At 37.7% G+C, this 25,051-nt stretch overlaps 1 protein-coding gene across 1 annotated transcript in view; it reads left to right on the forward strand.

The window, feature by feature from the left end:
- The window catches only part of MRE11 (MRE11 homolog, double strand break repair nuclease), a 67,511-nt gene that overhangs the window by 36,806 nt on the left and 5,654 nt on the right, over positions 1-25,051 (forward strand). The window contains 6 exon segments of the mRNA XM_006193575.3: positions 6,525-6,663; positions 6,666-6,743; positions 8,348-8,431; positions 15,954-16,012; positions 17,959-18,026; positions 23,624-23,717. Coding sequence (XP_006193637.2) covers positions 6,525-6,663; positions 6,666-6,743; positions 8,348-8,431; positions 15,954-16,012; positions 17,959-18,026; positions 23,624-23,717 — 522 coding nt within the window.

Raw genomic sequence — 25,051 nt, forward strand, 5'->3', positions numbered from 1 at the left:
ATTCATAATAAGCATAGAATCAACTGCTTTTTTGATTTTTTTACGTGATGATTTTTGGAAACACAAGAGGAGGAAGCAAGCAATAGATTAGTAATCTCCTACCACATTTATTACATTTGTATTCATTTTATATACAGTGCCTTTAAAGAGTGAATACTAGGAGGAAGTGATTCATGGTTCTTGGATTATTTGACTTCAACTTGATTAACCCTTTCAGTCTCACAGATTACAGAAATATTTCTTTATAGTGGATCCCTTGTGTTTGAAATCACTAATCTCAGTTTCTCATTAATCTTTTAAAGAGTAAGAGTGAACATTTCATTCAAGGATGGTTAGGAGAGGATATGACAAATTTCATATGGGAGTTTTTCAGAAGAGAACTTTGGAATTTAGATTTTCAGCTATATTTTAAGACTGTAGCAGGTAATCAGATCTTAGGTAATTTTTCAGCATGCCATGGAGTATTATAACTTTTTTCATTCTCAGCATACTATTTAGAACTTGACTAATGGAGTTGGAAACTTTTTCAAGCTATAATTCACAGCTTTGCAGAATTATTTAGCTCAGAATAGGAATCCCAGTATCATACTTAAATTATTTAAACAGACAAACAAAAACATTAGTCCTTCTGTTAGAGAAAAACATGTTTTAGTGTCTTTTGTTCACATAGAAAAATTCTCAAGTATTTTCTTTAAGTATAAGTCATATTTAAGTAAAAGGCTGAATAGTAAATATTTTTTAAATGTCCTTTAAAAATGTGAAAACTATTCTTAGTCTGATTTTAGTCTGATCATAGTTATCTGGCCTCTGATTTCTTTCTTATGTTCTATCTGAATTTGAGGCAGGGTTGATACCCTGTTTTAAACTGTAATATCAAGTGCTATTAACAGAGTGAAAAGGCAACAAATAATGGCAGCAAATAATGGGAGAAAATATTTGCGCATCATATATCTGATAAGAGATTAATAATATGTAAAAAGCTCCTAAAATTCAACAACAAAACAACCCAATTTAGAAATGGACAAAAGGCTTGAATAGATATTTCTCTAAATAAGATATGCAAGTATACAAAAAGCACATGAAAAGATTCTCAACATCACTAATCATTAGGAAATCCTAATCAAAACCATGAGGTACCACCCCCTTTGGATGGCTATTATCCCCAAATTAGAAAGTAATGAGTATTAGCAAGTATATGGAGAAAAGGGAACGCTTGTGCATTGCTGGTGAGAATATGAAAGCTACTGTGGAAAACAGTATGATGGTTCCTTAAAAAAAACACATAGAATTGCCATATGATCTAGAAATTCCACTTCTATGTATTTACCAAAAAGAACTGAAATTAGGGGCTTGAATAGATATTTGTACACCAATGTTCATAACATTATTTACAATAGCCAACAGGTAGTAGCAGTCCAAAGTCTATCAAAAGGTGAATGGATAAACAGAATGTGGTATGTACATCCAGTGGAATATTGGTTAGCCTTAAAAGGAAAGAAATCCTGTTAACATACTATAGCATGGATAAACCTTGAAAACATTATATTAAGAGAAGTAAGCCAGACACAAAAGGACAACTACTGTGTGATTCCACTTATATGAGGTGCCTGGAGTAGTCAAATTCATACAGACAGAAAGTAGAACAGTGATTACCAGGAGGTTGAGGGGGTCAGGAAATGAAGAGTTGTTGTTTAACGGGTATGGACTTTCAGTTTGGGATCATGAAAAAGTTGTGGAGATGGATGATGGCAGTCATTGTACAACAGGGTGAATGTACTTAATACCACTGAAATGTACACTTAAAATGGTTACAGTCATTCATTTTTATGTTATGTATATTTTACCACAATTAAGAAAAAGTATAATACTAGGGTAGTATATTTTAAAATCTCAAAAAGTGTATATGGAAACATTGTCTTGCCATTGGCTCTAAGCCTACACTCATGAGATAAATTCTTAGAAGTAATGTAGTTCAAATGAACTTATTTGTAAAACAGAAAGAGACTCACAGACATAGAAAACAAACTTATGGTTACCAAAGGGAAAAGGGTGGGGGGTAAATTAGGAGTTTGGGATTAGCAGATACAAACTACTTTATATAAAATAGATAAACAACAAGGACCTACTGTACAGCACAAGGAACTATATTCAGTATCTTGTAATAACCTATAATGCAAAAGAGTATGAAAAAGAATAGATACATACAATTGAATCACTATGCTGTATACCAGGACCTAATACAACGTTGTTAATCAACCAAACTTCAATTAAAAAAAAAAAGATAGCAGTGAATTCCAAAGTCCATTGCACAGAAAGGCAGAGTTAAAATACTATTTGAGTTTAATGTTTGAGATGCTAAAACAAAGACACAGTATTTAGACAAAGGGAAAGTACAAAATTTGGCAATGACAGTAATTCATTCTGAGAAATAATAATCACACAAAGGCATATGTGTTTTAAATTTGGCTAAATTCTACCGAATCACTCCAAATATGTTATACGAAGTTACAGCCCAACTGATGGTTTTAGGAGTGCTTATTTCCCCGCATCCTTGCCATCATAATGTATTTCTGTATCTTGTGATCTTTACAAGTCTAAGTGGTAAGAAATTATTTCTTTCTGTTGTTTTTAATTCATACTACTTTTATAACTAGTGAGTCTGAGCAATTTTTATGTTTACAAGTTATATTTTTATGAAACACTTGGTCATGTTCTTTGCATAGAATTTTTTTTTTTTATCTAGGGCATTGGTCTTTTCTCTGATTTCTAAGAGCGCTCCGGTGAAAATGTGTACACATTGTGTGTGTGTTTGTGTAGCATAGTTAGGGTTTTGTCATGTAAAAGGAGTATCCAGTTGTTCTTGAGGGGTTTTTGTTTGTTTGTTTTACCAAGAATGGGCAATGAATTAAGAGTCTTTTGGCATCTGTGAAGATAAGCATGTGGGGTTTTTCTGCCTGTGTTCTATTAATATGGCGAATTATGTTATTACATATCCATTATTGACCTGTCCTTGGTATCACTTTGTGAACCCCCCTGGTAATGGTTGTACTGGTCTTTCCATGTGCTCCTGGATTCCTTCTGTTTGCTTTGATATTCATAAGTAAGATGCTGTAATTTTCCTTTTATGTATGCAGTTCTTTGTCAGTTTTCAGTAACATATTATGCTGGCTTTATTAAAAAAAATGGAAGCTGTCTTTCCTTATGCTCTGGTACTATTGAAATAGCTGTGCAATCTGTTCTTTGAAATTTGGTGTAATTTACCTGTGAAACGTTCTGATTGTGGTCCTTTTAGGGAACTTAGTTCTTTTAACAATTTTCTCAAAATTTACTTTGTTAATTAGTCTGTTGAGACTATCTTTTCTTGGTTCAGTTTAGGTCATTTATTTTCCAAATTACTTAGTATTGAGCTGAGTGTTTTGTCATAATTCTTTTAATTTTCCTTCGATCTACTTTTCCCTCCATTCTCATTTCTTTAATTTAACAGTTCATTTCTTTAATTGTGTCATATGTTCTGATACACAGTATTTTTATTATCATCTTTTAGATAGTCTACAATTTTTATTTTGTGTTGCAGTTTGGAGTCAGGATTTATTAATTTCTAATTTTATTACATTGTGATTAGAAAGTATGATATTCTTTTTACTGTTTAGAATTGATTGATATTTTTCTTAGCATCCCATTATATATCACTTCATGGAGTCTTGAAAAGAAGTATATTACTTATTTTTAGAGTATAGAGTTTAACATGTATCAATTAGATCTGTCTTATTAATTATGTAATTTAGGCCTCCTTTTTTCTTTTAAATATGTATATTTTTTCTACAATGAGGTATCACCTTACACCAATGAGACTGACCATCATTAAAAAGCATACAAATTATAAATGCTGGAAAGGGTGTGGCAAAAAAGGATCCCTCTTATACTGTTGCAGCCACTATGGAAAACAGTATGGAGGTTCCTTACAAAACTAAAAATAGACTTACCATATGATCCAGCAACACCACTCCTGGGCATATATCTGGAGAAAACTCTAACTCAAAAAGATACACACACCCCAGTGTTCATAGCAGCCCTATTTACGGTAGTGAAGACATGGAAGCAACCTAAATGTCCAACAACAGGTGACTGGATAAAGAAGTGGTGTTATATATACACAATGGAATACTACTCAGCCATAAAAAAGAATGAAATAATGCCATTTGCAGCAATATGGATGGACCCAGAGATTATCACATTAAGTGAAGTAAGTCAAACAAAGACAAATATCATATATCACTTAAATGTAGAATCTAAAAAATGACGTGAACTTACTTACAAAACAGAAATAGACTTACAGATATAGAAAATAAACTTTGGTTACCAAAGGGGAAAGGGGTGGGGGGAGGGATAAATTAGGAATTTGGGATTAACAGATACACACTACTATATATAAAATAGATAAACAATAAAGTCCTACTGTATAGCACAAGGAACTGTATTCAATATCTTGTTAACCCATAATGGAAAAGAATCTGAAAAAGAATATATATATATATATACACACACATATATTTTATATATATATATAAATATATATAATTAAATCACTTTGCTGTGCACCTGAAACTAACACAACATTGTAAATCAACTATACTTCAATTAAAATATATATTTTTTAATTGTACAGCTGGGCCTTGTTATTCATGGTAGTTAAGTCTTACAAAGTCACTGCAAATGCTGAATCAGTGAATACTGAATTACTGCTCCTCGGGGAAAAATAGGAAGAGGTTCCTGCCAGCCACCAGTTATAACTTTCTTCTTAACTAATCAGTACATAACCTTTCTCATGTATGTTTCTCTTTAAAGACACTTTATTCACTGTACATTGTTGATTCATTAACATTGAACTTGTGGCCAACAGCTGTGTAAGTCATGCCTGATTGAGACTTGTCTGACAACATGCATTTTCTCCATAAGGCACGACACAGCCTTCCCGCACTTAGAACCACTAGACAGCACCTCAGCACTACACTGGAGACCATTTTAAAAGTAAAATCAATTGAAAGCACAAAATTGTGAACAATGTGGGACTAAATGTGCTATGAAAAGAACACTCATTTAAAGTATGAGATTTGAGGTGGGGAGGGTAGAGCTCATGGTGAACATGCATGAGGTCTTGGGCTCAATTTTCAGTACCTTCATTAAAATAATTAATTAATTAATTACCCCACCCGCATAATAAAATACGAGAGTTGAAACCAGACAGCTGAGTGGTTCATCGTCAGCCTCATCTGGGAACGTGTGTGTCAGGAGAGTCAGAATTTTCAGTTATTTCACTGCAGCTAAGTTCATCATCGTGAAGCTGGATTACCCCCCACCTCCCACCACCCCCTTCACTCCTGCTTCTGCCCTGCCTGCTTTGTTCTCATCTCCTCACTTAGCCCTGTCTCTCCTTATTTCCTGCCATCACAGAGCACTTAGAAATACTCTAGCCACTTGCTATTCTTAAACCCAGAACTTGTCCTGCCAAGAAGAGAGACTTTTGTCGTGGTCTCTTGGGTTAGATACACCAGTTTCGGAGCTCTCTATGCTGTCTGAAACTCTTCTCTACTTTCTTCCTTAGCCTCGCCAAATATTTACTGTAACTCTTGTTTGGTTTTATGTTTGGGTGGTAGAGCTATTTTCTAATGTTATTGAAAATGTATTGTGTTTTACTTTTGTTCTCCTTGTTACATTTTGATTGGTTTAAAGGACAGGATCAGGGCAGCATTGCTCTTACTCTGTTTTTAATCAGAAAAGTCTGTGTTCATTTCAAAGTTAGGATACTTCATTAAGTCTCGAACTTGTCTTTTCGACAGTTTCTTACTAAATTAAAATTTGTTAAAGTCTTGGTCCTGAGGTTTTTATTCTTTTCCAGGCTTTCAGTTCCTTTGCTCTATTTAATTCTTTTTACCGTATATTTGTGAGAGATTATTGCTTATGTTTTTCTGATTATAAAATAGTAATATTTTAGAAAACATATATTATAGCAAATATGTAATATTCAAGAATAGTGAAGAAAACAAAAGCACCCTAAAATTTTATCACCCAGAGGTAATAGCAATTTTTTCTAAGTTTTTTTTCTTGTCATTTACTAAGAGCCCATTGTACAGAGTAGCTCAAATGATGGCAGTCGCTTACGAGTGATGGTGCTAAATTAGGGGCAGTTACCAATATTCTTACCCCAGTTCTGAAACTTTTGATTCTGTGAAATTTTATCTTTCTAGGTGTCCCTTTTCAAAAGGTCTCATTTTTCCAGGTAAACTCATCTGACAAATCATAGGCATTGAATTTGATTGATGAGGGAGAGAGCTTCTCCTGTTGTACAATTTTTTTCTTTCTTTTTTTTTTTCATCTGCATAGACCGTTTTACATTTTTATAGCGTGATTAGTGCAAATAATAGCCAGTTTGACAATAGGAAGTGCTCATCTGAGTGATCGGATCAATGGCTTTCAGGATGCTGCATTGTCAGTAATGTGTAATTTCCTCTTGTCGTCCCTCTCAGGCCATGATGCGGGCCAGGGCCCTCAGATCTCAGGCAGAGGATGCTGCCTCTGCCTTTAGTGCTGAGGACCTTAAGAGTATAGATTTGGCAGAACAGATGGCCGATGACTCTGATGACAGCATCACAGCAGCAGCCAGCAAAGAAGAGGCCGCGGAAGAGGCCGGAGAGGAGGAAGAGGGCAGAGTTCAACATCGAGAGGAGGGCCTCAGAGAGGAAGAGGTTAGCACTGAGTACAGTCTTTTGCACACATCCATGCTTGCCAGTTGTGTGGGAAATTCAGAATTGTGTTCCTGCTGTCAGAGTTGAGGTACACAGTCCTTTAAAAATTTATTTTTATAATGCATAAAGACAGTCTTTAACGTAGTTCTGACATGTACATTTTACTTAAATAAATTTTGAATGGCCACATGCACATAGAGTTTTAATTGCTCTTACATGCATTTTTTTTCAAGAATTTCACCGTGTTTCTTACAGAGACTTTTGGGGTACATTTAATGTCTCATTTACTCTCACACATACAAAGGAATAGTGAAGCAAGCATAAACTGTTAAGGAAAATGGCTAGCTAATGCCCACTGACAGCAGGAAGAAAACTCCAGATCATAAAAATTATTATTTTTGTTAGTGTCGTAAGATACAAATGCCCACATTCTTAGAAAGTGGCTTCATAAAATTTGTTTAAAAAGAAAATTGCTCCCAAACAATTTGATTTCTTAAAGCAATCATTAACATTAATTACCATCGTTGTGTTTAATGTGACACGATTGTCATTGAATAGTCCAAATAACAGAAGGTAATCATCCAGTGACTTCCTGGTGCTTTATAAAAAATCTGTCTCTAGGAATATTTAAACATTACTTATACTAAATATTTATCTGTAGGAATTTTAAACTGGGAAAATGAATAGTATTTTAGTTACAAATCTCCAAGGAAGGACATCCCTACCTTCTAGTGCTGATTATTTTCATTATGCTTACAATTAAAAATTTTTCCTTAAGAAATCTACTTCAGGATGACACCTGCACCCCAATGTTCATAGCAGCACTATTTACAATAGCCAAAACATGGAAACAGCCTAAATGTCCATCAACAGGTGACTGGATAAAGAAGAGGTGGTATGTTTATACAATGGAATACTACTCAGCCATAAAAACTGACAACATAATGCCATTTGCAGCAACATGGATGCTCCTGGAGAATGTCATTCTAAGTGAAGTAAGCCAGAAAGAGAAAGAAAAATACCATATGAGATCGCTCATATGTGGAATCCAAAAACCAAAAACAAAAACAAACAGACAAACAAAAACAAAGCGTAAATAAAGGACAGAAATAGACTCACAGACAGAGAATACAGACTTGTGGTTACCAGGGGGGTGGAGGGTGGGAAGGGATAGACTGGGATTTCAAAATTGTAGAATAGACTACACTGTATAGCACAGGGAAATATACACAAAATGTTATGATAACTCACAGAGAAAAAAATGTGATAATGAGTGTGTATATGTCCATGAATAACTGAAAAATTGTGCTGAACGCTGGAATTTGACACAACATTGTAAAATGATTATAAATCAATAAAAAATGTTAAAAAAAAAATTTTCCTTAAATCTTAATTGGAACAACATGAACCAAATGTGGCCTAAGTATAATCTCTAAAAATTGATTGGTCAGACTCTAGATGTTTCTTCTTAGATATCTTTGGCATTTTACACATAATCTATGTTGTGATATAACTTTATTTAGGTTTCATTTTGGTGGTGTTTAGGGGAAAAAAATAACTAGCTACTGATGGGATTATATATTGACTGCTCATTATTCTAACAGCAGGCACTGGTCTGGAGATTTCTACTCAAAGCAGAAGTTCAAAGGCCACTGTGTCAACGTCTAGAAACATGTCTATTATAGATGGTGAGTATAGACTGCAAGTGATCATCTACCAGTTACTTATAAAGTCCGACACCGAAGACCTAGGAAATCCCAGGAGTAAACCTGATTGGTCTCTGTTGCTGCCACTGGGGAGTCAAAGGGGCTGTTAGAATCATAGGATAAATTATGCTAGTTTGAAAGATCTTTGCCATTCAGGGGGGTTATTGAAGAGGGTGGGATTTAAGAGTTAATTTTTATAATTTCTTATTTTAGACAGATTTGATTATTTCCCTTTTATAGAGGGATCACCAAGACACAGAAAAGGCAGTTGGCCAGTGCATCAACAATGATTAAGAGAGAAGGAACTGCTTCTTAATGTACTGTTAACTTGCTTTCCTCATCCTGCCTTTGTCCATCTCTGCTGTCAGTATAGAGGAGCTGTGTGAGCTCCGGTTCGGGAAATTATGGGTAGGATTCTTTGAATTGGTTTTGTGTATGTATTGTGGTCTAAAAATTAGCCTCAAACTAAGGGAACCTATTTGTATACACTATTTTAATAATAATTTAATGTAAAAATTTAATAAACTTTTTAATATTGTGGTTTATGAGATCAGCTGAAGTTGTAAGTCAGATTTATGAAAATATATCTAAAAATAGGTGGTGATTTTTTTTCTCCCTACCATTCAGAGTGTATCTGTTTGTATTTTATTTATGTTATCTTATTTGAGGTTAATTTTTGACAGATTGGAGAGGTGGATGAAATCTTACAAGATGAAATTTATCAAGGGGAAATATAAACTGCATTTATGTCCGAAAGGACAGCTGTGCAGGAAGAGTTCTGAGAAGCAGGTGACATTAGCAGCAACTAAGTAAGAAAGACTTAGGTCAGTGAGGTTGTGCAGGTCAGTCTGACTCTCTGAATCTAATGGTGTCTTAAACAGTATTAGAAGTAGTGCTTCTCTACATCAAGGAAATTCTCCCTCTGTAGTGATGGGCTGTATCACGCCAAGAATACTGTGCTCATCTTTGGAACCATATTTCATGAAGGATATCAACATTATATGATCATTCAGAAGAGAAACTGTATAATATAAAAAATTTGGTAGAAGGAACTTGGGATATCTAATCTGGGAAAAATTCAAGTCTTTACATAAATTAAGTTCTATCATGTCGAAGACTGAAAAGATTTGATTTATATAATTCCAAAGGCAGTGGTTTTAAATCTATTTTGAGTTATGGATTCTGAAAGCTATGTCTCCTGTCTTTAAATAAGTATCCATATGCAATTGTATTCCCATTTCAAAGGGTTCAGAGACCTCCATGACACTCATCCATGGGCTTCGTGTTAAGAACTACTGGCCCAATGAGGATAGTTGGGAAAAGCTAATTGCACACAGATTTAAGTTATTATCCAATAAAATGGACCTGGAAGACTTAAGAACAATCTCACCTACTCCCTCTTCTATAGACAAGGGAATTGAGCTAAGCAATTTGCCCTAGGTTAATAAAACCACTAGTAGTACTAATAATGGCTGATATTTATAAAGTAATTACTGCACGCCTCTCAACAGCTCAGTGGGATGGGTACTTATATTTTCTCTGTTTTACGGAAGAGAGAGCTGAGGCTTTAAAAAGAGGCAACTCACCTAGGATCTTAAAACTAGTAAATTCTAGAGCTTGGATTGATCCCACATTCTCTGGCCTCCAGAACAAGTAGCTAAGCATGATGCTAGTTGCCAGAGCAGGGTAAACTTAGTGACATAGCTACTGGTTCTCAGTAGATGAGTCTTTGCATTATACAGAATAACCTATCAATTAACGTTAAGATGGAGTAAGCTGCCTCAGAAGGAAGTGAGTTGTGACTCCATCAAAGGAAGTTCTCAACATTTATTGGAAGACATGATACTGGAGAAAGGATAAAAACATCAGATCCGTTAAATGTCTCTTAAAGAACCTTCTTATCAGAAGTTCTCTTGCCTTATTTTCATTCAAGGATTCTTCAGTACTTGAGTAGGGCCAGCTGAGATCCTTACTGTTGACTTCAGAAATACATCGTCTCTGTTGCCATTTAGAGCAAGGATGCTGTGGCATTCTTGGCAGGTCTGAGATAAAAACAAAAGGAGAGAAGAGAAAAAAGGCAGCACAGTAAAGGAACTGGGCTGAGTTCAACACGTAAAACGCTTTGTGACTTTGAACAAGTCACTCACTCTCCTGGTTTGTTTACGTGTATGTTGGGAAAATAATCCCAGCCATGTTGGATTATTCTGAAGATTAAAAGCAAAAAGCCTGGCCCAGAGTAGGCATTCGTAAAATGTTATTTGTTATATAAAAAAAGAGAAAACAGAGTTAGAAAGGGAGAATGAATAAAATATGAACACTTTTATGTTAAACCACCAAAACTTGGTTAGCATACAACACAGAGGCATGGATGTTGTAAGTTAGCTGCCTTTACCTTAGCCCAAGCTGCCTTTCTTCATTATGGCTTTATTGTTTTATGTGAACTTTCCTTGACACCAGTGTGCAGAATTAATCACTCAGACTGAGTCTTCAGGTTTCCATTGTTGTTAAGAAATCAGCTATTAGTTAAGCTTGTTGCCTTTTTTTTTTTTTTTTAAAAGAAGTCTGTTTTTCCTCCAGCTGGGGCCGGCTTTGGTGTCCTGCAGTTTCACTGCGATGAATCTCGATGTGCGATTCTTTTATCCTGCTTAGGACTTATTGGGCCTCATGAATTGATATCTTTATCATTTCTAGAACTCCTTAGCTGTTGTCCTTTACATGTTACCTCTATGCTATTTTTCTCTCTTCCCTTCCAAGTCTTCAGTTAAATAAATGTTTGACCTTTTCGCTCTGTCCTCTCTTGTATTTTCTGTTGTTTTGCTTTCTGTGCTGCATTCTGAGTGATTATTTCTGATCAGTCTTCCAATTCATTCATCTCTTCCTAAAACTGTCCACTGAATGTTTAATTTCCATTGTTTCTTTTTTAGGGGGAGGGGGCGGGTGGTTTAGAAATTCTTTTTTGGTTCTTACATATGCTGTCATTTTGAATACTTGTAAATATCCTGCAGTTATTTTTAAACCCGTCTTTAATTTTTTTGTGTGCATGGTAAGGATATTTGTTTTGTGCTCTGTGCCTAATAACCCAGCGTCAGAATGTCATTGGCCTCTTTCTGTTATTGTCTGTTTCTGATTTCTGTTGGTTCTCATTTATGGTGACCTGTTCCCTTGCGTGTTTTGTTATCTGTTGTCCCCATAACCTTATTAGTAAGAATAATTTGAGATCTTGGACGAAGATGTCATCCTCCGGAGAAGATTCATAGTTGTTTCTCCAGGCTTCTAGGGGCACTACCTTTAAATGACTTGAGGGCCAGCCAGGTGACATGTACTTGTAAAGTCCTGTTTACATCTGCTGCTCTCCTTAACTGTTAGGGTCCTAGCTTAGGGCGGGGATCAGATGCACTAGACTCCCCACTTTGGGCAGGCCTTGGGCTGTGGGCGCTCCTTCCCTCTCCCTTCAGAACTATCAAAACCACAAAACCACTGTTAACATTTGCCCCGTTCAGCAGGTGTCCTCAGGGAAAAGGGCTCTGCTTGCCTCTCTGTGTCCCAGCTTTTCTTCAATGTTGGCCTGTTAATTCTTTACTGTGTGATCAGCTCTTCAGTGTCACAAGAATTGTTTTTTCTCTTTTTTTTCCCCCTAAGGTTTGATGTAGCAGTTTGGACTGTTTTCAGCAGAAGTGTTTGTATAAATAACCTAGCCTACAATGAACAGATATAAAGGTTTTGTCTTTATTTGTTGCCTCCTTTGTGTCTAGAATCCTATGACTCATAGGGGTTTTTGTGAGCTTTTTTTCTTTTTCAGTTTCCAACTTCAGTTTCTTTCAGAACCACTCTGCCAGTGGTTCACAGACATTCTGTAATGACTCCTGCTCTGTTACCCGTTGATTATGTGGAATAAAGCTCCTATTTGTAGAGAAGACAAGAGACCAGTTACAGTGCTTTAAAACGTTCACAAATTGGCATGACTGATCATTTTTTCAAGTAAGAATAATCATTTGTAAAAAGAGGCTATGTAAGTAAACCAAATTAATATGAAACTTAAGATTTCCTGAATTATGTATAAGGAAAAAAATATTATCATGGTGCTTTTTGCAGCAGGTGGTTGTGGTTAGGATCCCGGGCTCTGGAGTCAGACCTGGTGTGGTCCACCAGCTCCTCACCTGCTGACTCTGAGCCTTTGCACTGTGAACACGGTGAGAGCAGAGACTGTATCATTGTATCCGCAGTGCCTGGCACGTAGTAGATGCTCCTTAAGTACTTGAGAATAACCGAATAAAAATTATGTAGAAATTGCACAGTATAAATGTTAAAAGCAGAGTCTAAAATCAGAAAGACCTTGGGTTGAATTCCAACTCCTTGACCAGCTAGCTGTGTACCCACCAGCAGACGAGTTAAACTTTCTATCTCTAAGCTTCAGTCTCCTTGTCTGTAAGATGGGGTGATGGTGACATTTACCTCATTGGGTTAGCTTGAGGTTTAATGAGCAAATGCATGTGAAATACCTGGCACACTATCTGTACATGTTAAATGTCCAGAAAATGTAAACTGTTACTATTCTGTAAGCTTCAGATCCCCTAGCTGCAAAATTGGCAGTGTAGAACTGACTTCCCAGAGTGGTTAGAAGTATTAAATGAACTATGCATATACATGATAGCACTGAGTACGAATCCAGTAAATGACTGCTGCTGTTAGTATCATTGGCGGTGTTTATAATAAACTTAGGAAAATGGATGTTTTATAAATTAGTCTACATTTGCCTTTTACATAGTTGATTTGTTCTAATGGTTTTACAGTCTAACTGATTACCTCCAACATTGGGCTTTTTGAAAAATGAAACTGACTTTTTGGAACAGTCTCTGACAAAAATAACCAGGGGGTACTGACTATAGTTACTAGAACTTTGGGACAAAAGCAGCTTTAAAACTATAGTTTCTACATTTATATTATAAATGGAGGAATGAAGGATAAATAAAGGTTCAATTCTATTATAACAAGCTTCAAGGAGTGTAGAGATTTGTTACTGTCCTGGAGTTTTATTGGGAAAGGGTAGATATTACACTTACAGCCAGCAGCAGTGGTGAATAAGAGTTGACAGCCCAGATTTTTCCATTGACGTTTGTCTGCAGGGGATAGTGACTAAGTGAATAACACCCTCTGCCTTTGCATTTAATTTGCCGTGGCTCCCCCAGTGCCACTTCATCCACTACTACAAGTGACGTCGTGACATCGCTAACTACATCCAGGCGCTTACCAGAACAATTTGCATTAACTACCTCTTTCTATCCTTTCAACAATTTTTGACCCAAAGTATTATTAACATTATTTAATAGCTGGGAAAACTGAGACCTCAAGAAGCCGAGGAACTTGGCCAAAGTCACCCAGTTAGTGAGTCCACATGAGTCTAATTCTAAAACTGGAGCTCTTAACCCTCTATGGTATTGCCTTCTTCACAGAACTTGGTGCTTCTTTTTCTGATCACAGTAATTTATCTCACAAATGTTTGTTGGGGATAAAAAGAAAGAAAGGCTCTTGTTTTTTCAGGGAGCTGACAGTTTGAGGAGTCAAGTAGTGAGTAACAGTTGAGCAGAAGTATTTTTTGAGAGTCACAATCACGGGCTTTCTCGTTCCGTCGCCCTGTCCAGCCTTCTGAGCAGAGTAGGATGTGAGGCTGGTAACTGACTGAGGTGGATGAGAACTCTGCTTCTGCCTTTCCTTTCTCCTCTCAGGTAGGCATCACAAGGTTGAGGATAGAACCTGAAATAGATGAGTAAATCATAAATGTAGGCTTGGTGGAAAGATTCCTGAGTTTTCTGACTAGGAGAATTTGGCGCTTTGTGGGATTCTTTGAGCATCTGACTTTTTCAGAGTCCTCTGTCCTTTGTCTCCTCTTGCCCTGTTGTTGACTGGGGGTGACTTTTTTTTAATATTAGGAAACTGGTAAGGCTTAGGAGAAAATTAAACCTCTCATTGGCTGTTTAAAACTTATTCTAGGTTTTTAATATTCTGCGCTTAATTCTAAAGTGTGCGTTGGGGAGAGGGTAGGGAAGATTTCTTCACATCACCAAGCAGTTCTCAGACACCTGCTGGGTGTCCTACAAGTCAACTCAGTTCTGACACTACGTACCCGGAGATAGCATCAGATTGCAGATAAAGACTCAGTTCCACAAGGCTACCCCACTCCACATCAGATGCCAGTCACAGGATCCGTACTTCTGACCAACTGGCTATAAATCAGAGGTTCCCATAACTCCCTCCTTGGAGTCAATTTTCTATGGTGGCTCACAGAACTCAGGAAACTAGTTTGCTCACTGGATTACTGGTTTATTACAGAGGATGTTAAAGGATGTGAATCGATAACCAAATGAAGACATAGTTGAATGAGGTCCAGAACAAAGACACTTCTGTCCTCATGCAGTTTGGTGTCTGGGCATGTTGGCATGTGGAAGCATCCTGGTTTGTCACCTGGAAATGCTCCAAATCCCCTTTTAATTTTTTTTTTTTTAATGGAGGCTCCAGTGCACCGGCCTGATTGATTAAATCAATGGCCGTTGTTGATTGATTCAATTCACAGCTGCTCTCCCCTCCCCAGAAATCAGAGGGTGGGACTGAAAGTTAGAACCCTCTGTTTATGGTGGTTGCCCTGGTAACTAGCCCCCTTCTTTAGGTGTGGTCCAAAAGTCAACTCATTAACATAACAAAAGGCACTTTTTATGGCTTCTTAATTGCTTTAGGAAATTAGGGTTTTAGGAGCTCTGTGCCAGAAATGTGGATGAAGACAAAAATACACTTCTTATTATAAAATAATAATATCGCAGTTTTGGTCTCAGGAAAAATAAATATTAATTGAACTTCATGCAGCTGGGACTGCGAGTAAGGAGGTGGTTTCTCACCCCACAGATGACCTGAGATGAAAAATATGCAGTTAAAAGAGTTTATTTTAGACCTGGAAAAAAAAATTAACTGAACTTCATGTTTCTAAGCCAAGTTTAGAAAGCTGAAAAAGTAAGGATTCACAGGAAAATTATGGAAAAAAAGATACTCTGTTTTCTAGGGTATTTCTTAGGTGCTGAATATTTCTAACAAAGTAGAGAATAAGAAAGCACTTACTAGAACCGTGTGACTCCTAACAGAGCCGTAGGGAAAGGTATTGCCAGATGTAAGAGAAGGAAGGTATTAGCAGGGTTACTTTCAATATATTTGGAGTTCAGACCATTAGGTGATCAGATTTTATCCTTCAGATATTTTTCTTTAAAATGTTTTTAGTGTAGGTGTATTTATGAACACTGCTTATTACTTTATTTGAATAAATCAGGAAATCATTTGAGACTGGCAGTTAGACATCTAATTCCATCTCCCTTCAGATTTTAAAAAATGTAAGTAGTCTTATAATTAGTTATCAGGGGTTTTTGCAGATAGGAGTTAGGAAATCTTCAGCTAAAGAAATGTGCAAATTTTTCTACATTATTTTAAGAATAACATAATGGATGTTCCATCTTTTTCATTACAGCCTTTAAATCTGCAAGACAGCAGCCATCCCGAAATGTAGCTACTAAGAATTATTCAGAGGTAAGAAAAAACGTTTTGTAGTTTTGTTCTATATTATGTTTCCTATATTATGATTGCCATTTCTTTGGTCTGCAAAGTAAGTAAAAGAAGGAAAACCGTAGAACATTGAAACTGCAGAGAACTTGACTGATTATGTAGACCGATGGCTTCTAGGATTTTTTTTTGGTTTTTCTCTCTTTTTTAAATAATAGGTCACATGATTAGAAATCCATAAATGTATGTACCCAGTAATATTTTTAAGGATAATAATGTTGAACCAAATGGGTCCATGCATGAAATACTAATATTGAAGATTGTTCAAACATTGTAAACTGACTATAATTCAATAAAAAAAAAAAAGATGGTTCATTGCATATGGAGGCCTTATTCATTCCTGGCTCCTTTTGTTACTTACACTCTCATAATCCTCTGGCTCGTGCCTTTATAGCTGAAGCCAGACTCAACACAAGGTTTGCGTCTGCAGACCTCTGTGTTCAGCCCTAGATTTAACATGAGCTTTCTGCTCTTCCTTTGGATTCCAGGAAGAATCAAATATGGGCTTGACTCTCCTGTTACCTCACTTTTAAGACCCATGTGTCTTACTTTCCAAGCAACATCCCTGGCCTCTACCAACTAGAAACCTGTAGTGCCCACCCTGCCTAGTTATGATAATCAAAAATGTCTCCAGACATGGCCAAATGTTTCTGGGATGGGAGTAGGGGTTAAAAATCACACCTAGTTGAGAATCATTGCTGTATATCATACTGCCCCAGCAGCACTTCCTCAGATTTCATTTCTTCTTGATCTCTCAAGTACGTGATGTAATTGACCACCCCCTTTTCCAGAAAACGTCTCTGTCCTGATTCTGATATTGTTCTTTTATCTGTCTCAACTTCATCTTTCTTTTTTTTCCCCCCTCTTCTTCCTGTTAATCACTTACCTGTGGGTATACTGGTGCTAACTTTCTATCCTGAGCTCCCTTTCATTATTCCTATTCCGCTATTGCCTGCGACTGCTTCAAGATCATATCTGAAAACAAATTATCATCATGTCCACAAGGTAGCTTCCTTTCTAGATGTTTCTTCTGTAAGGCAAGAACATGAGTTCAAAAAGAGCAAGTCATGGCAAACTGACTTCTTTCATTTTTTTGATTGGATTACATAGTGGTAGATTAGGGGGATGCTGAAGGTGTTGGATTCCTTCAAGGCATATAAGACAATCTCCTTATAGTTTCTTGGACAACATGCAGAAATATTGGCTGGATTCATAGCTGTTTAGACAACTTTATTTAATGACTTTTGATTAATAGTTCTGTGGCAGCCTGCGGTGGGGGAGGGGGTCTCGTGTGCTGTTTTTTCACTATTTTGTCTTTCCTTGGCTTTCTCAGTTAGATGAAGACACAGCAAATGTGTGTATTAGGTGTCAAGATAACACAAAATATAGAGGAATAGGTAGTATTTTGGATGATAGATTCAAGATTCTCAAGTATCTTTAATGGGGCTTAAAGCCAACAAATGGTATTTAACAGGGACAAATGTAACATAAAGATAGATATCCAGTACGTTCCACAGTCTTATACCTCATTTAAAACTTGGAGATGAAGTATCCAATGGTCTTGCTCCTTATTGGAACCTAAGGAAGTCACAGGACACTGTCTGCACATGACCCTACGTGAGTCACTCACCAGTTTAACTACATGTTCCTTGAGGTACCCAGGCTGCCGCGGAGGCCAGGAGAGAAGTGAGCTCACACTATAACCATTTATAGATGAAGAGTAACATTGCAGGGAGGTCAGACTGAGCTTAAGTTTTAATAGTTGCTCCTTACATGATTTCTGCCTCCTTTTTTTGTAACTTTTCTTTAATATTAAAAAAAAAAAAACCTTTGAGACTCAGTTATTTAATTCATTCATATTCAGAATTTCTGTTCTCACAAAAGCTGTTTGCTGTTTTGTTTTTCCCCCTTAGGTGATTGAGGTAGATGAGTCAGATGAGGAAGAAGACATTTTTCCTACCACTTCAAAAACAGATCAAAGGTAGGTGCAGTGACTTCCTGCAAAAAGAAGCATCTGAAAAAATTAAAAATTATCCAAATTCTACATATACATTTTTCTATGCCATAGAAGTTTAATAGATTTATTTTCAACTAGTCAAGTATATAGAGAAGTGAAAAATAGACCAAGGGCTAGTTCAGAGATTCAGTGCAGCATAATTAAAGTATTTTCACTGAAAATTTAAATAACTTGTAATTCATTTCCTTTTGTCTTTACCACCCAGTGATGGAAATCATCCGAGTGCAACCAATAAAGAGTAATGTCACAGGCCACAGACATCTGCTTTGAAAGGGTAATCAGGGAAGGCCTCTGGAGGAGGTTACATTTAAGCTAAAATTTTACTAAAAGAGACTTGGCCTTGCAAAAAGCAGAGGGAAAAAGCACATGCAAAGACTCTTGAAGAAGAGCACGCTTACTGTAATTTAGGAGCCAATGACTAAAGGGTGGTGGAAAAGGAGGTGGTTTGAGATGAGAATAGAAAAGAGAGGCAGGAGAGAGAAGCATGATGAAGCAGGAGCAGGTGAGCAGGGCAGGGAATGGGGACTCTGTTACGAATGCAGGGAAGCCAGGGGAGGATTCTGAGAGAGAAGTGGCCCCATTAGACTGATGTGTGTAAAAGACCCCTGTGGTGCAGGCTGCCTCTGAAGTAGGGCGCAGTAGGTGGTCCCGGTGAGAGAGGTGATGGGGGCATGCACCAGGGCGGTAGCAGGGGAAGTGGAGGGAATAGGCGGTTTCAGGATATACTTTGGGTGGATGTGACCAAAGCTGGGGATGGCTTGAAGATTTGGAGTGAGGGAGAATGAGGAATCACAGTTGGTTTTCAGGTTCCCTGCTTGAGCACCTAGGTAGTGCCATACACTGAGAAAGACAGAAAAGAAAAACAAGATTTTTATAAGGCATGATGGGCAGATAATCAAAAGCTCTGCTTTAGATGTGGAAAATTTGAAATACCTGTGAAATTTACAAGAAGGGAGGTTACAGGCGATTGGATATATGAGTCCAGAGCTAAGACAAGGTGTTGGAATGATCCCTAAGTCAGTTCTCAACAGCATATAACTGATATTTAAAGCTTTGGAATGGATCAGTCATCTTGGAAGAGAAGAGAGGAGAGACGGCTTGTGTTCTGATCCTGGGTTTCAACTTTTAGAGCTTAGGTCAAGAAGAGTCACGAGCAGCAAGAAAAACGCAACGACAACCAGGAGGGTATACAGTTGCTGAAGCCAATGCTGGCCTTTGTAGAAGGAGGGGAAACTACCGAGATGGGTCAGATGCAGGTCACTGTGTGAATTTGAGGAGGGTAGTAGAGGCTAATTGAGGTCGTGAGCTCAGATGAAGATTTACTTGAATTTCTCAGGCCTGAGTTCCATGTATTAAACAGGACCCCTTTTGTTCTAGCTGATAGAAACCTGACTCAGATCCCCTTAGCAAAAAGGAGATTCATTGGAAGAATATCAGGACATCTCAGGACATTGAAGGAAAAGAATCCCTTTCTAAGTGCTTGTTCTTGTCTTTGTAAATTAAAATACAAACAAAAACAGGTCTAGCTCCCTGAGGTGTTTTTTGTTTGTATTTTTGTTTTCTTTCTAGCAGTGAATCAATGGTTGAGAGGAACCTAGAAGCTTAGCTTGTATGAGGTCCTTATTTTTCATTATTGGAACTAGTGAAAGTACTGTTTTAGTATGTTTGACATACACTAAGGGTGTTGAAGGAAAAATGTCTTGGTTGTGTTACCATTTGGCATTGTCTGCTCTTCAGGAGAGTAAGTGTTGGCTTCATAATTACTTACGAGGTAATGATAACTGAACTGCTCGGCACTCCTGTGCATCGGGCATTGTTCTGAGCCTTTTACATATGAATTAATGGTTGGTGCTCACAGCCACTCCCGGAGGTAAATATGCTTCTAACTGTATTTCCCTCGTCTTACCTTGGAAGAAAGTAGGGTGTGGTAGTCTCAGTAGCTTACCTGAGGTCACCCAGCTAGTCACGTAGCCAGGTGTTCTGCCCCAGAACTCATCTCTCCTGTTGCTTCTTTTGTAACAGTTGGAGTCCCAGACCTTTGTGCATGTAATAAGAATCATTTAAATGAAGAGAGGCAATTTAGAAATTAACATTTTGGCAGGAAATCTGAAACCAGCCTTGGCAGATTTGTGTTTCTGGTGACAGCAACTGGGTGACACAATTTAGGCTGTTTTGGAAGAATTATTTAGTAATGGCATGGTTTGTATAGTTATTTCCCTCATAATTTGAAGTATTTAAGTTCTGCCACTTACTCAGTATGGACCTTGTGCAAGCTTCTTGACTTCTGTATCTCTGTGTCCTTGTTTGTGAAATGAAGATAGTAATATTCACCCCAAAGGGTTATTTTGAGACTTAGGCGAGCTCATATTTATGAAGTGCTAAGTACGGTACTTGGCACATAGTAGCACCTCTATGAGTGCTTATTAAATAAATAAGAGGCTTGGGAAATTGAACAGGAGTAATTAGTAAAAGCACTAATATTCTTGGCAGTTAACTTTAAAAACAAAATAACTTCCAGCTGTAAAATTCCCTTCTGCTGGATTGGCATTGGAAATACACCCACTTTTTTTTTTTTTTTTTCCCTGGAATTGTTCCAAACGCTACCCTTGTTGTCATGGGGATAAGAGGACCCTTCCAGATTTGATAGAGCTGCCAGACAGTATCCACCCTCCCCTTAAAGCCCCAGCGGGAGAAGACCTGTCCCCACTGGGCCAAGTGGGAGGTGGGAGAGGGGAGCTTGAGGGGACTCTATTAGACATGCAGTGGGGAGAGCTGACATTTGGGGGGCATCTTTTACGTGCCAGGCACAGCATGTGTCCAGTTTAACATGTTATCTTACACTTTTTGGGGGTGGGGGAGGATTTATGTTTATTTATTTATATTAATGGAGGTGCTGGGGATTGAACCCAGGACCTCGTGCGTGCTAAGCACGCACTCTTACCACTGAGCTATACCTCCCCAACATGTTATCTCATGCTCGTAATGGTACTACAACTGACGTGATGGCTGAGCATCTCTGGAAAGGAATTCTGACTATGGCTCCAAATTATACTTATACAGAAATGGAGAAGAGGTACAGCTCCTGGCACTCAATTTAATACAACCCCCTTGCCTTATTTTTGAGCCTTCCGCGTGAAGCTAATCAAATTAAAGATTTTTTGACATCCAGAACAAAAAGCCCATTTATTTGACCCAGCAGTCAAAATAGTATAACCATTCTTCCTTCTCACCATGGATTTCTTTTTTTTAATGTGGTTTTTTTCAATTGGAGAGGAGGTAATTAGCTTTAGCTTTATTTATTTATTTAATAGAGGTCCTGGGAATTGAACCCAGGACCTCATGCATGCTAGGCATGCACTGACCACTGAGCTCTACCCCACCACACACTGATTTCTAAGAATGGGGGACCTCTCATAGACGAGATCTGTAGGTCTGTGGGGTCCTCTGGTGCAGAATTGAGACTCCTGCTATGATCACATGATCAAATGAGCCAACATCTGGTGTAGATGCCTGGCTTGGTTCTGGGGCACCATTGGTTATTTGTCTGGGGAGACATCAGCAAGCAGAGCCAGGTCTCGGTGGGTGCTTCTTTCTGTAACGGCCTCCACCCCCAGCAGCAGTGCACGCCTGCCTCGGCCGGCCTTGGCAGTGTGGCTTTATGCCCTCAGTGATCTGCTTCCTCCTGTTGACAATGCCCAGTTCCTGCTTAGGTCAAGTACAGAGAGACAGGGACTTCCGAGACAGGTCTGTTGATAAATTCCTTGATCCTCTTCCTCCAGAGCTGTGTTGCTCTTCAAGTTTGCTAATAAACACATCCTCCTGTCCTTTACTTTTGTGCCTAAGAGCCCGTGGATTTTTCTGTCTCCTTTTGACATAAGACCTTTTGACTCTCAACTTATTTGTCCAGATAAGACCTTCAGATATATTTCTTTTGCTACAATAACATCCCAAAGCATGGTAATAAATTGTTGGCTAAGAATTCACACTGCTTTCATTTAAGACAGGATTTGGCAGACTTTTTCTTAAAGGGCCAGGTGGTAAAATTTTAGAGCTTGCAGGCCAAGAGGCAAAATTGAGGATATTATGTAGGTACTTACATAACCATTTAAATGTACCCATTTCAAAATGTGTAGCCATTCTTAGCTCACAGGCTGTAAAGAACAAGCAGGCTGGATTTGGCCTGCTAGCCAAGTTTGCTGGCCCCTGTTCTAAAAATTTTTTTAGTAACAAGACATAGGAAATGAGTTCCATTATTACAAGTTAAGCTTCATAAAAGCAGATTCATCATTATCTTGCTTACTGATATTTAGCAGGGCCTGTCATAGTACCTGGCAAGGATCAAGCACTCAGTAAATATTTGTTACTCAATTTGGACTGAACACAAGTAGTATTAACAGTGAGGCAACCCTAGGAAGGGGTGAGCCTTTCCTAAGATCCTTTTATCCTGTTATAGAAACATAACTGAGATTTGAATTAAAATATTTCAATATTGAGAAAACTCTAATTCTAAAAGATATAAAGAAATATGCACCCCAGTGTTCATAGCAGCACTGTTTACAATAGCCAAGACATGGAAGCAACCTAAAAGTCCATCAACAGATGACTGGATGAAAAAGATGTGGTACACTTATACCATGGAATACTACTCAGCCACACAAAAAAATGAAATAATGCCACTTGCAGCAACATGGATGGACCTAGAGATTATCATACGAAGTGAAGTAAGTCAGAATAAGAAAAACAAATAGCATATGATATCACTTACATATGGAATCTAAAATATGATACAAATGAACTTATTTGCAAAACAAAAACAGACTCAGACATAGAAAACAAACAAATGGTTACCAAAGAAGAAAGGGAGGGGGTGAGGGAGGGCTAAATTAGGAGTTTGGGATTAGTAGATACAGACTACTATATGTAGTATAGATAAACAGGGTCCTAGTGTATAGCACAGAGAACTGTATTCAATATCTTATAAAAAACTATAATGGAAAAGAGTATGAAAGAGAATCTAACTGTGTGTATATACATACATATATACGTATAACTGAATCACTTTGTTGTACACCAGAAACTAGCACAGCATTGTAAATCAACTACACTTCAATTTAAAAAAAAAAGTTCAATGTTGCCATAGTTTTCAGGGGTGGGGGATGGTAGTAGACACATGTTAATATATGCTAAGAATGATTATGATATAAGCACGCATCTGTTTAGTGCTTGATGTGTGTCAGGCACTGATCTAAGTGTTTAAGTATATTAACACGTTTAAAGAGTTATTATCACCCTCATTTTACAGGTGAGGAAACTGCAGCACAGAGAGGCTGAGTAACTTGCTTGAAGCCGTGTAGCTCGTAAATGGCAGAACTGGACATTTACTAAGGACGCAGACTGCAGAGTCCTCTTCCCCACCACTAAGCTTTTCCTGCCTCTAATGTAGATCGAAGGAAACGTATTAGTTATTTTTATTCATGGCTGCTACTAAAATGAAAAACTTGAAAGGCTCCTGTGCTGAATTCTTTGGTCCATTTTCTCTGTTTTTCTCATGTTTGCCTCAGGTGGTCGAGCACTTCCAAGTCGAGCACTTCCAGGTTGAGCAGAGGCGCGTCCCAGAGCCAAATCACTAAAGGGGTTGATTTTGAATCAGATGAGGTAACAAAGTAGTATGTTCAATCTTAACGATTTTTAACTGTTTATAAAATCTGAATAGGGACTGTAAGTTCATTGCTGAAAATTATTTCTAAAAATACTTTTTTATTGACAACCTTCCTTTGAACTACAGTTAATGTTGAGTCAGTTCATACCATCTGTTGAGTGAGTGCCCGTTGATGGAAACTCCTCCGATGTTAAAGGCCTGCAGACTTCTAACATAATATTCACTCAGCTCTTCTTTAATTTGCCCAGTTAACAGTAGGATCAGGATAGTTTTGTCAGCTTCTGTCATTTACATTTGGAGAGATGATGATGATGATGATATCGTAAAAGCTTTTAATGTTACTTTATAATAGCAAGTTGATTAAATACACGCTGTACACTCTACACATTTCATATGTTAGATGGTACATGGTAGGGATTTTCAATTTTGATAGAAACACATGGAAGCTACCATCTTAACCAGTTTTAAGTGTACAGTTAGTTCACTGGTGCTAGGTATATTCACATGGTTGTGCACCAGATCTCCAGGACTTTTTCATCTTCCAAAACCAAAACTCTGTACCTGTTGGACAGCGTCTCCCTGTTCCCCCGTCTCCTCAGCCCCTGGCATCCACTCTTCTACTCTGTGTCTTTCCGATTCTGACTAATGCTTCATGTAGGTGGAACGCTACAGTATTTGTCTTTTTGTGCCTGGCTTATTTCACTGAGCGTAACGTCCTCCAGGCTCATCCCTGTTGTAGCAGGTGACTCACCCCTTTGATTTTGAGCTTCAGCTGCTGCTGTCATGTTCCCTGGGTCCCAGCTGTGATTTTGAAACAGCTTGAGGAGAAGACTCCCCAGAACTCAGGCTGCAGAGAAAACGAGCTCAGTCTGCCTGTTAGATACTGACATGTTGCCTCCAGGAGGGGAGTGAACAGCTGACCTGTTTGTTAATTCCAAAGCATTAGATAGACATGCGCTTACATGTTACCGTTAAAAAAGTTCACATATATCATGTTAGCTGCAATGAAGAACTATTAGCAAATTCTCTATTATACTTTCATTTGGATTTATCTCTGGTTTATTATCAAGTTCTGCCTTTTATAGTAGGAAAAAATGAGTCAATAAATGAAAACAAATTAGTATTTCTCAAGGCATCCACATCTCATTAGAGGCAGCTAACTTAGTGAGCATTTGAATGTGTTAATATCACAAACAAAGCCTAACACCAAATAATTATCCCTTTTATCAATGTCTTAAAAGAAACAAGTGAAAAAGGTACAAATTTGCTTTCTCTTTTGAATCAGTCATAGAGGATGATTTTAGGTTATCCTCATCAAATTATGTCTTTT

This window comes from Camelus ferus, chromosome 10 (assembly GCF_009834535.1).
Source record: "Camelus ferus isolate YT-003-E chromosome 10, BCGSAC_Cfer_1.0, whole genome shotgun sequence".
NCBI lineage: Eukaryota > Metazoa > Chordata > Mammalia > Artiodactyla > Camelidae > Camelus > Camelus ferus.